A 12508-nucleotide genomic window follows, 5' to 3' on the forward strand; every position below is an offset into this window, starting at 1 on the left:
TTTATAGTAATTAGTCAAAAAATATATGTGAAACTGAATCCCAAATATGAGTCATCTATCTAAACCATGTTTTCTTGGGGAGAACAAATCAAATAGCTTGGTCCAACATGCTCTTACCTCCTTCCAAGTGGTGTATTTATTGTCATTTAAGTTGAGGTAGAGAATTGATAATTAAGGGGGAGAGCTCAAATAGTTGGGATACATGGATTGAGTACATTGCCATGGTTGCTATGCATCCAATTTATTTGAGTTTATAGTCTAATTTAAAAGTATTTTCTTGTTTTATTCAAGAAAGTAGAATTCCAAATCAAAGAAATCATTACAACTCTTGTTCCTCTTAGATATAGTCCATTGTAGCCCATATATATTGGGGAAAAGATAACGAATTTGCAACATTCTTCGAGGTAGATCTAGAAAACATAAATTCTAACTCCAATAGAAAGAATTACATATTGCCCTTCCATAAGCGCATTCTATCTTTGGGAGGAGAACGTTTTGATTAGTAATAAAGGTAAAGTTGCAGCTCGCAAAGCAAAAGTAGGAGATCGCTCTTCTCGCAACAACAAAGATAAAGGCAATGTATACTAGCTAAGAAGAGCATTGAGAGTATAGGGAATGAGGAGGATCGAGAGTGGAGGAATATAAAAAATCTCCTCTTGCTTTTGTAGATGACTAGAACCAATGTTTGAGGGGAAAAGCTTGATGTCGCCTTAAAATGACACTAATGACAAAAACATGTGTGAATACTTTTCGCTATGCTATAGCACAAGAGCTTTTGGGAAAATTCCTACAATAATTCTCAACGTCACCTTAAAATGACACTAATGAGAAAAACATGCGTGAATAATTTTTGCCATACTATAGTACAAGAGCTTTTGGGCAAATTCCTACGATGATTCTCAACGTCGCCTTAAAATGACACTAATGAGAAAAACATGTGTGAATGCTTTTCGCCATGCTATAGTACAAGAGCGTTTGGTCCTCACATTGTGACTTACCATAATGTCATGAGCTTATGTAAGGGAGGCCTTGCACACCTAACTAGGTGCGGTTGGGGACATGAGATAGTCAGTCTGGTGGGCGGGTCCCACGCCCCCAACCACAACTAGCTAGGTAGGTGGTGCCTCCTAAGGGAAGCTTGTGATGTTTAGTACATACAAACAATGATACGTGCACATGATGTTTTGGACAGATTCTCACAATAATTCCCACATAATGACTTACCTCAACATCATGAGCTTCTGTGAGGGAGGCACGGCATACCTAGCTAGGTACGATTGGGGGCAAGGGACCGCTGGCCCCGTGGGGGGGCCGGTGGTCCCCTTCCCCCAATCGTACCTAGCTAGGTATGCAATGCCTCCTGAACAAACATCGAAAAAGACTCCCTTCTCGTCTGTCTCAAATAGTAAACTGGCTATGGCTTTGGCCAGATGTGTGTGCTAGCTGTATGGCCACCTCAGCTGCACCGCAACATCTTGTTGGTATTGTGCCTTGGCTTCTCCTACTGCCCAGCTAGGTGCTTGCCCCTCTCAGGTGGCACACCACCAACCCATGACTCCTTGCCCGCCCGCCCATGATATTTCAGTGGTGGCGAATCCAGATCTCTTTTTGATGTCATTGAGATGCTCTATATTCCACTTGTTGAAGGGTTACTGCCCATGATATTTCCTTGTAGTCTGGGTAAGGCTTAAAGAAATCTATTGATGCCCCAAGAGAGGGTCACAAGCCTGGTGTCCATATTGGAGCTGATTATAAAAGTAAGGGTGTAACAAGTGTGCCGAATAGCAAGCCCTCTGTAAGTGACTACAAGAAACAGGCCATCCTCTCTAGGCCTGTAAGATGGAAATTCTCCCTACTCTACTAATGAAGGTAGCCCCTAAGTATACATATGAACCGGCCACTCTAGCTGATAGCTCTCCAATGTGAAGATCAATCACCGCCTAACGAAAGAAGTATGCAAGATCATACCCTTGATTTTTTTAAAAGGATCATGATAAGTTCTCTTTGTGTGCAAAGCATCTATAATGCTGGTGCATGCAGCTCTTATCCCTCTAATTCAAGGCAATAACAATTACTTCTTACTAAAAGGAATCTGTAAAATGCCCATGCCCTTGCAGAGTTTGTATTATTTAGCATATTTTTGGTGATCCCGCCGCAAACATAATGCACATGTAAAATTAAAGGCCTTACATGAGAGGAATGAAATACCATTGTTAATATTTCTTGGTGGAACACAGGAAGCAAAACCATGTGAGGTTAATGTGGAATCAATGAACCCATACACCAACACATGCGAGCTCTCTGTGGCTAAAAGAATGTCAATAAGTACATCTCTTTAGATAAACCAGCAATTTTCCAACTCACACAATTGAGGGGATGCCCAAGAGAGTCTCAACATCCGTACAGAAATTAGAAGTCCATATGACACATGGCACAACAATGTCTGCCATGATTTTATACAAGAGCTATATGGAGAATTTTCAGGAGACAATTCAATTTTCCAGAATTACCTCTGTATGCTGATGTTACCAAAGAGGTCCATGGATACCATTCTCTAATACTTTGAATGTATATTCAGTACAGGTCATTGCCAATCAACAAAATTTGAGAAATAAGTGTCTTGCCGTCTGGGAGCTTCCTTCTCATCTCTCAGCATCTCTTCTTGCGAGGTGCTGCATGCTGAGATGCATCATAGCATCACAAACAATACAAAGAAGGGACTTGTGATAGCAGCTTTGGCCCTCCCCAAACTATGGAAAATGTCCCATTTCAAACCATGGGTGGGGTGCACCCCTTGTTGCAAGACCCCCACACACTATACATCAGCTTTCATCACGGCTCTGCTGCTGCTATGATTGTCGCCTTGAGCGCAAATGCCTTAGAAAAATATACTGCACAAGATAATAATGCATAGCCACCTAAATTTGTAAGTCATCAGCCTCCCAATAATTGCGACAAAGACGTGCCATTGACAAGAAAAATGCACCGCATTGTCTGCCATCTAAACATCACAACTCCTTTGTATGCTGTCCGTGGCACTCCATCCTGCAAACGAGGGGTTTGTCATAAAATTATTGCACATCAACATAGAGCTTGTTGATTACAAAAGAACTTTTGAGATCACCTTCCACTCCTCGAAAATGCCAAACTGCCTTGCTAGTCTTTCGAATGCACCCTGATCAGCATACTCTATTCTAACATCTCCATCAATGTTATATGCCTTTGCAGCGACATCAGCGCCCGAAAGAGGTACGGCCTTGGATACCATATCATAAAGAAGAGTATTGTAGTTTTTCTGCAGCAGAAGGCGATATTCTGAGAGTGCACTCAAAATAGGTATGGTAGCTTCAAATTATGACCCAAACTTAGGATATGAACCTCAGACAAGTAGCTCAGATCCATTGTTCGCCATTTGACCTGCAGACATTTCCGATAAGATATGAGTTTCTTCCTGGAAGCCTTACAAGCACAGAAGTTCAGTGAAAAGACATGGCAATCAACAGAGTAAGGTACTGCTCATACAGGAACATCGTTGAGTTTGATCTGCTCCAAATACTGGCGAAAGAATTGGCCCATACTTGACCCCTACAATGAAAAAGAAGTGACAATTAAACTTCCTAACACCGACACAAAAGACAGATAACCTTCCATTCACTCAATGACACTGGTTAATTGATACATGTTATCCAGATTATAGCAGAAACAGACCTTCAGCATTCATAATTACCACAAATTATTACTGCAAGTGATGTCATAGAGCGATTGCAAAGGTGATTTTGATCCTCAGTCAAACTCAATGATTTAAATCGATGCAAAAAAAGAAGGTAAATTCAAAAATGTTCCACTCCCCTTGAACCTAGAGAAGAAAGGCAGGCATTTGATCCATCGTTGAGTTCGATGCATACTAGGTGAATGTGCCTCTTGATTTCTATAAGTTCATGTCCAGCAAATCAAAGACAGGGCATCAAAACATTTATCGCATTGAAGTGATAGCCCAAAGATTAACCTTATTCCATAACTGTGGACTGAACTGTTCAACTTTCCTTTTACAAAGAAATATAAATGAGATGAACCTTAAGAATTCATAACTTCCTACGATTATGTCCTTGAATCAATGAGTTGTGGGTTCATGTGTATCAGAAATTCATGCTTGTTTAGCTTCTTACATGCTCACCAAAGTTGTAAGTCCTGCAGATTTCAGGACGAATAAACTGCCGGCCTTTTCGTGTTTCATTCAGCCTCAGCCAGTCATCCCAGTAAGTATGAAAGCATCAAGGAAAAATGTAAAAATATAGCATGTCAACAGCACTTGAACAGAAATAGTTGAAAATTGTTAGCGATGGATATGCTCTCGGCCACTTGGGTGACAATTCTTGCCATAAATCCCTAGTTAGCATCCATCCCAAGCCAGGGAAAAAATCAGAACGGTGCAACGCTTCTGCAAAAACATAACCAGGTCAAGAAAAGGAGGCCAAACATGCTTTTTCAACAACTGTTAAAGTCAAGTGGACAAGATTCCTACCAGGATCCTGCACAAATTGTCTCTGCCCATTATCATTCCAGGACGAAACAGCTATGAGTGACCTTGAAGTAGCAAGAGGATGAAGAACGATAAATAAGAATTCCATACACACAAGGGCTCAAAAGCTGAAGTAGTACAGTACTCTAGATGCAATCATCAGACCTGTCAGTCTCAAGCAGTTTTCCTGTTGCCTCAAAGTACTCAAAGAAATCAGGGGCAATCTCCATGTCATCTGCCCAACTCACCATGAGAATAAATGTAATCAAATGGTAAGGCCAGAATTGATGTTCCCACTCATAAGACTAATCCCCACCTTCCAATATAATGACCCGCTTGAACTTCCACTCGTCAAAGAGTTGACTCAATGCCCACTTGTAATGGCCTGTCAAAGAATACAGACAAATAAGAAACTGATGTGGATGCCTGGGGCGGTCACTTTCAAAACAAATCATACCACGTGAGGTAGCTGGAGAGGTTTATTAATGCTAACAAATCTATAATTTGATGTATACATGAGAGGGAGGTGGGGGTTTTTGAAATAGGTCCACAATATAACTATGACATGTATATTGCTATATTACGCCCGAATTGAACAGTGTCCTCCATCAATACAACTTTTTTAGGTATTTAGAGCCTCAGAAGTATGTGCCTACGATTTTCAAAAAATCGTTTTAGACAGGAATCATAACTGATGCCCTTTGATTTCGAAGGGAAAGCAAACTCGTAAAGCAAACTGGTGGGCTGTGGCCATCAAGTGCTGGGCATCACCACATTGACGCATCTGGTGGGCTGAGGAAAGCGACGACCTGAGAGCAGATTGGCCGAGGGTTGGGCGTGGTTTATTTTCTATATTAAAATTGGGCACTCTGCATCACCGACGACTGCCTGGTTTGATGGTTATCACGTACGTCTTTGTACACCTGCTCAGGCTGCCAGTGTTCGAGACATGCTTCCTCATTTAACTTTTAATAGCTGGTTTGAGGTGATTGATGTGGGAATCCGAGAAGTCTTTCAATATAGAATGATAGAAGTTTTAATTCTACTGTGTTAACTTATGCCTCAAAGGTCTAGATGAGATTTTCAAACTGGATTGCACACGAAAACAATCATCTCAGCCTCATCAAATCTTCAATGTGTGCAAAGCAGGGTGGAAACAAGGAATCTCTGCAAATCTTTTCTTTTGCCTGGCTTCTGCTTTGGATTTTGACTGTAGACTCAATAAAAATCTAAGGCATATATACATACATCCATATATAACATACCCCATAAATATTAGAAATTGCTCAGAATCCATCTGAGTATATACTTCAACAGCAAGGTTTTCATGCTCAACATTTACCATTTTCTTAATTTGAAACTAGAATAGTGAAAAGTACCCATCAAACAAACGCTCTACTCAATAGGTATTGACAAGAACAATCATCAGTTGAACTTACTTGCAATTTTGTAATATGCAATCAATTCCCCAGGCCTCTCTGTTCTGACAGGCTCAAAATCTAAATGCTGTTCACAAATGAGAAAGCTTAGAAGTCTTGGTCTATAAGACAAAATTTTGGTACAGAAGCAAGCATGTGCAAACAATAACAGAGAGCAACAGAAATGAGCCATGCCTCCATTCACAGAAATTAAGGCAGTACCAAAGAATGTTCCTTGCATAAATGTCGCATGAAGTGTGTACCATAAAACATCCAATTTGAGTACACACTTCATGCGACATTATCCAAAATCCAACTCTATTAAACAACGTTTGTTGCATACTTGCATGCCTCCATGTTGCAATTTCCAACTTTCAAAACACAATATAAAGTACAAACACGAGCAAGCAAAATAAACGAAAACAATGCTTTGGAAAGGTCTATGGACTGTGCACCTGCAAATATTGAAACTGAGGAAAGCTCAGTGCTTTAGACCTTACGTCCCCATTGTTGCCATCCTATGTTGACAGCTCGATAATTTTTACCAGAACTGCACAAACAAAACAATAAAAAGGCACCTGCTAGAAGCTCACCTGAGATATAAACAGGAGAAATTTCGATGCCACTGCATCATGATACCTGCAAACCCAGAAGATATAACGACAAAAGGGCATCTACTGGTTTGTTGTGAAACATTGAGAAGTTAAAAGCCACGTGTCTGAGGTTCCATGAACATGTAACACATATTGTATATTCAAGAAGGGTTCTCTTAATAAAAGAAAGGAGAACCTACTGCAAAACAGATTTTATTGTTCTTTCCAAATAATCTGGACGATTGCATGCCATAATCACGACGGCTGCAAAGTGTTCCTGGATAGGAAAATAAAAAAACTTTGATCTCTCTCTCTCTCTCTCTCTCTCTCTCTCTCTCTCTCTCTCTCTCTCTCTCTCTCTCAGCAGAGGCCAGGACATGCCCCCTGTGTGACATCGAGCCTGAGACAGAGTTGCACTACACATGCCACTGCCCCGTCTACTACGAGATACGAGGCCGCTTCCATTGCTTGTTCAGAGAGGGCTTTGGACCATTCTCTAGAGTCATGCGGTACGAGGATCAGAGATGCCTGGGTTTGTTTTTGCTCGAGCTGCGCAGACACAGAGAGAGCTTGATGAGAGGAAAGACTAGCCAGTCTCAGAGACAGATCACAGACTTCTTTAGAGCTGCCACTGGACACCCGGAGGAGTTACTACCACAGCAGAGCTCGTCGCTTTACACTAGAGGCATACTGATCGACCGAGCGACTGAGCTGGGGAGATCCAGACGCCCACGATTGTGGAGGACTACACAGCATTGACAGAGGCTGCATCAGAGGATCCGGGTCACTTTGGCTCGACATGCACGACGCCCGGTCAGACTACTGACCATGGAGGAGATTGATGAGATCCGCCAGCGACCGACGCTGGATAACCTGTGATCTAGCTATCCCAGCTAGCTGTTTTAGCTGCTTAGTCCACACCCAGCCGTCTAGGATTCATAGTATTTTATTTTGTCATTTTGTCATCTTGTTACTCTGACTTTGTACCAGAATATTTTGTATCTGGCTCTATATAGGACAGTGATGGGGCAGATACGCACCACTGAGGGAATGTCTGACATGGTCCACTCCACTATTGGAGTAAAGCAAGGATGCCCACTATCCCCGACTCTTTTTGGGATGTATGTGGATGAGTTTTCAGACTATGTAGAGCGGCAAGGGGACAGGGGGGCTCAGCTAGCAGGGACATGGATTCCGTTGTTACTATATGCTGATAATATTGTGCTGATTCAGACTCCCCAGAGGGGATGCAGTGTCATTTGGATGCTTTGCATACATTTGCTTGTGACAGTGGATTGTCGGTCAATCTGGGGAAAACCAAGGTTATGGTGTTCAACACCACACCACAGTGGGTCAGGAGGTCGGCACCCACATTTATGTATGGCCAGGAGACTGTGGAGTACACACATGCATATACCTATCTTGGGGTAGTATTCAGTGGACCGGTGTTTTCACTAAGGAGAGCATCAGAGACTAGACTGACGAGAGCATATGCAGCTTTGGGAGGACTGGAGAGGATGTGTTCGCACGTTCAGTTTCAGGAACCGCGAACAAAGCTTTGGCTCTTTGACACTCTAGTGACTCCAGCTATGCTCTATGGAGTTCAGGTATGGGGACCCTCAGTAGACCACCATGGGAGATCTGGCAACACAGATGGATGGAGATGTATGGAGAGGCCTCTGGTCTCTATGATTGCTCGGATGATTCGGGCTAAGGCCTCAATACCACATGAGATCATCCGAGCCGAGCTAGCCGCGCCCCCCCCCCCCCCCCCCCCCCCCCCCCCCCCCCCCCCAAATGGTGGAGGCACTGACGAGATCAGTTTCCTTTAGGCACGGTCTATGGGATCTCCCCAGAGACAGATACGCTCAGCTTGCCCTGGAGTCATCTCGACAACTAGCTCTACAAGGCGATACAGCATGTTGGTATGCACAGATGGCATCATGGTTCCAGTCGCATGGTCTCAACATGGATAGATTACCTCCGTTTCAATACTCCTTGGATGCACCCTTCTTGTCTCTCACACGGACAGAGATCACCAGGCTCATACGTCAGGATCTGATTCAGCTAAATACCAGGAGCACATGGATACATCCGACACAGGAGTTGGGCACGAAGATGGCCTTCTACAGAGAGCATCTTCTCCAACTCACGGAGGACGGCTTTGTGACTAGGCCAGCTCTCATAGGATAAGATGCGCTATTGGACAGATACGCACATCCTCACATCAACTCCAGATCGCCGATTTCGAGGGGTGCCGGCAGGAGCCAGGATATGTCACCTATGTAACTTAGAGCCAGAGACAGAGCTGCACTACACCTGCCGCTGCCCGGCATACTATGAGATACGCGGACGCTTCCACTGCCTGTTCAGAGAAGGATTCGGACCTTTTTCTAGAGTCATGAGATACAAGGATCAGAAGTGTCTCAGACTGTTCCTGCTAGAGCTGCGCAGACTTAGGGAGAGCTTGCTGAGGACATCAGGGGAAAGACAATCTCAGAGACGAATCACAAAGTTCTTTACACCAGACAGAGGAGAGCAAACGGAGCAGTCATTACAGCAGATGTCAGAGCCTACTCATACTAGAGGTACACTGCTTGACAGAGCCACTGAACTTGGCAGATCCAGACGTCCACGACCTCGGGGGGTCTCCCACTACCGACGAAGGTTGCAACACAAGATACAGATCACTCTAGCTCGACATGCAAGACGCCCAACCAGAATTCTGACCATGGAGGAGGTCGATGAGATCCGACAGCGACCGATGAGAGATTTCATCTGAACCCAAAAACCCCCCTCCCCCCCCCCCCCCTTCCCTCCCCCTTATTTCCTTTCTCCTTAGTGTTTTTAGTGTTAGTCCTTTGTAACTCTGTAATTTCCGTACTCAGACATGGTATCAGATTCACCAATTGTAACTTTTTGATCTCATAGGTCATTTTGGCCTTTTGTAGACGTTAATATAACATTTCTATAACATCTCTCTCTCTCTCTCTCTCTCTCATCATTTTGTCATCTTGTCGCAGTGATGGATGGGGGGACATGGAGAAGCCTCTGGTCTCTATGATCTCGCGGCTCATTAGAGCCAAGGCCTCAGTACCACGTGCTATTGTTCGAGCAGAGCTAGCTGCCCCCCCACTAGTGGTTGAGGCGCTCACCAGATCGGTCTCCTTCATACACCGCATGTGGGAACTTCCCAGAGACAGATATGCCCGCCTTGCACTTGAGTCCTCTCGACAGTTAGCCATGCAGGAAGATACAGCATGCTGGTATGGGGAGATGACATCATGGTTTCAGGCGCATGGGTTCAGCATAGTCAGATTGCCTCCCTTCCAGTACTCACTGGATGCACCCTCTCTGACTCTTACACAGTTCGAGATCACCGGGCTCATCCGCCAGGACTTGACTCAGCTAGACACCAGGAGGACATGGATACAACCAGCACAGGAGCTTGGCACGAAGATGGCTTTCTACAGAGAGCATCTCCTCCAGCTTACGGTTGATGGTTTTGTGACGAGGCCCAGACACATGGACACCCACTTGTCTCATGGGATACGATGCGCTATCGGCCAGATATGTACATCTTCACACCAGTTGCGGAGATACATCGGAGTACCAGCAGAGGCCAGGACATGCCCCCTGTGTGACATCGAGCCTGAGACAGAGTTGCACTACACATGCCACTGCCCCGTCTACTACGAGATACGAGGCCGCTTCCATTGCTTGTTCAGAGAGGGCTTTGGACCATTCTCTAGAGTCATGCGGTACGAGGATCAGAGATGCCTGGGTTTGTTTTTGCTCGAGCTGCGCAGACACAGAGAGAGCTTGATGAGAGGAAAGACTAGCCAGTCTCAGAGACAGATCACAGACTTCTTTAGAGCTGCCACTGGACACCCGGAGGAGTTACTACCACAGCAGAGCTCGTCGCTTTACACTAGAGGCATACTGATCGACCGAGCGACTGAGCTGGGGAGATCCAGACGCCCACGATTGTGGAGGACTACACAGCATTGACAGAGGCTGCATCAGAGGATCCGGGTCACTTTGGCTCGACATGCATGACGCCCGGTCAGACTACTGACCATGGAGGAGATTGATGAGATTCGCCAGCGACCGATGCTGGATCTCTTGTGATGTAGCTATCCCAGCTAGCTGCTTAGTTTACACCTAGTAGTTTAGGATTCCATAGTATTTTATTGTGACATTTGTCATTTCATTTTTGTCATACTTTGACTATGTATCAGATTCACCACATTGTAACTTTCTGGTCTCATAGGTCACTTTGGCCTTTTGAAGACGTTAATATAACATTTCATTTCATTTCTCTCTCTCTCTCTCTCTCTCTCTCTCTCTCGGGCAGGAGAATGGCGGGTTGAGCGTGCAGCTCTCTCTGAAGGAGACCATGGCGGGCTGCTGGTGCCCCTGCTCATACTGCCCTGAGGCTCGCTCGCTCTCTGCCCTGAGGCTCGCGAGAACACTGCTGCTACCAGAGGCGCGCACCACTTTGTGTGCCGGCTGCCACGCTGCTGCTGCTGTTGCGGGGGCCACAGGCCATTACAGCACCATCATCGCAGGTCTTGAGGCAGCGGTCAGCTTGGGGCTACTCCCTCCTCATCACCAGCTCAAAGCAGCAGGCAACAGGGCGGTGCCCTGATTATCATCTGGCTCGGGGCAGCATACAGCAAGGCTGCGTCCTTAGCAAGACAGGTCGTGCACGCGCTGCTCTGCCTGCTCTGCCGGCTCCTGCTCGCGCTGCTTTGAAGTCCTACGCGTAGCAAATTCCCCCCTTCATCTACGCGTAGCAAGTCTAAGCTCTTACGTTCAAATTTAGAGAGATTTTTAAGCTTTAGGGTAAAAAGCCTTAAGATTTAATAATAATAATAATAATAATAAAAGGTTTAAGTTTGCCCTATTCTCACTCCCTCACCCTAGTACCCTACCCCACATTTGTGGCTCGGGTTCGATGGATCCGCCTATCGAAGGGGAAGGGCCGGGTGTAGATAGCTACACCACCCCAAAAAAAACAACAGCTACATTTAAGCGGAGAAACAGAGATACTGTACTATCACCAAGATCATTACGCGTGGGGAAAACGTCCAAGATACATGATGAACTAATGATGGAGAAGGTCCAGGTGATGCTCAAATCAGAGCTAAACTACATGAGAGATGACATCAGGAAGGAAATGCACGCGAGCGCTGAGAGCTACAGGAACTCCATGTATGGAGACATGATGAGAGAACTAAGGAGAGAGATCCGGGGGATACAGAATGAGGAGATTCAGATCTTGAAAACGGAATTACAAAACCTAATCAAGGCCGAAGTAAATGTAACAGAATGCGTTATGCAAAAGAAACTCGATGAGGCAGTAGCAAGTTTTGAAGCATGGAGAACAAATATGGAAAAACACATGGGGGAAAAGGATGCAATAATCGAGGAGCTAAAAGGAGAACTTTCGGCTTGCAAATCTGCAACTAAGGAGAAGGGAGATGACCAACCTTCGGTGCTGAAGGAGCTCGAGGACATGAAGGATCAGATGAAAGCTCTACAGGAAGGAGATGAACAGAAATTGAAAACGGCATCTTCATGGGTAGAACGTCTTGTGAAGACACAAGAAAAGGTTGATGAAGCAGAGAAATGGATTGAGGATGCGAAGAAAGGGAAGGCCCAGATGCCCGAGACCACACCTACTTCTACCATTATTAATATGACCATTGAGGAAGAGCAGAAAAGGAAGACTCGGGCTCTGCATGTGCGGGTCACAGGAGTCAAAGACAAAGAGAATGTAGATGAAGAAGTGAAGGAACTGCTACAACGCATCGGCATCACAGAGCCTACTCACACAAGTGCATGGAGAGTGGGCAAGAAAGGAATTGATGAGAAGGGAAACGTAAAGGATAGGGCACTTGTTCTCCGATTCCCGAATATAGAAATAAGGAAAGAATTTCTAAAGAAGAGGCCAACTCTTAAGAAAACCGGTA

General features: G+C 44.9%; 1 protein-coding gene across 4 annotated transcripts in view; it reads right to left on the reverse strand.

Annotated features, from left to right (window-relative positions):
- Positions 1–2316: 2316 nt before the first annotated feature.
- CGL1 (alpha-1,3-mannosyl-glycoprotein beta-1,2-N-acetylglucosaminyltransferase) overlaps positions 2317–12508 on the reverse strand; it is a 140100-nt gene continuing 129908 nt past the window's right edge. For 2 of the 4 annotated variants that reach the window (XM_086485154.1, XM_086485155.1), the window contains 13 exons: positions 6731–6807; positions 6531–6576; positions 6393–6455; positions 5959–6025; positions 4836–4904; positions 4685–4754; positions 4523–4584; positions 4348–4438; positions 4167–4260; positions 3523–3585; positions 3379–3417; positions 3125–3295; positions 2317–3045 (listed from right to left, as the gene is read on the reverse strand). In XM_086485154.1, the coding sequence (XP_086341280.1) occupies positions 2935–3045; positions 3125–3295; positions 3379–3417; positions 3523–3585; positions 4167–4260; positions 4348–4438; positions 4523–4584; positions 4685–4754; positions 4836–4904; positions 5959–6025; positions 6393–6455; positions 6531–6576; positions 6731–6807 (1023 nt within the window). In that variant the 3' untranslated portion in view covers positions 2317–2934. Of the gene's footprint in view, positions 3046–3124; positions 3296–3378; positions 3418–3522; positions 3586–4166; positions 4261–4347; positions 4439–4522; positions 4585–4684; positions 4755–4835; positions 4905–5958; positions 6026–6392; positions 6456–6530; positions 6577–6730; positions 6808–12508 lie in introns of those variants that run through there. The other 2 variants (XM_086485156.1, XM_086485157.1) reach the window with 2 other exon arrangements.

Source organism: Adiantum capillus-veneris, chromosome 16, assembly GCF_014529385.1.
Source record: "Adiantum capillus-veneris isolate H3 chromosome 16, ASM1452938v2, whole genome shotgun sequence".
NCBI classification, from domain to species: Eukaryota; Viridiplantae; Streptophyta; class Polypodiopsida; order Polypodiales; family Pteridaceae; genus Adiantum; species Adiantum capillus-veneris.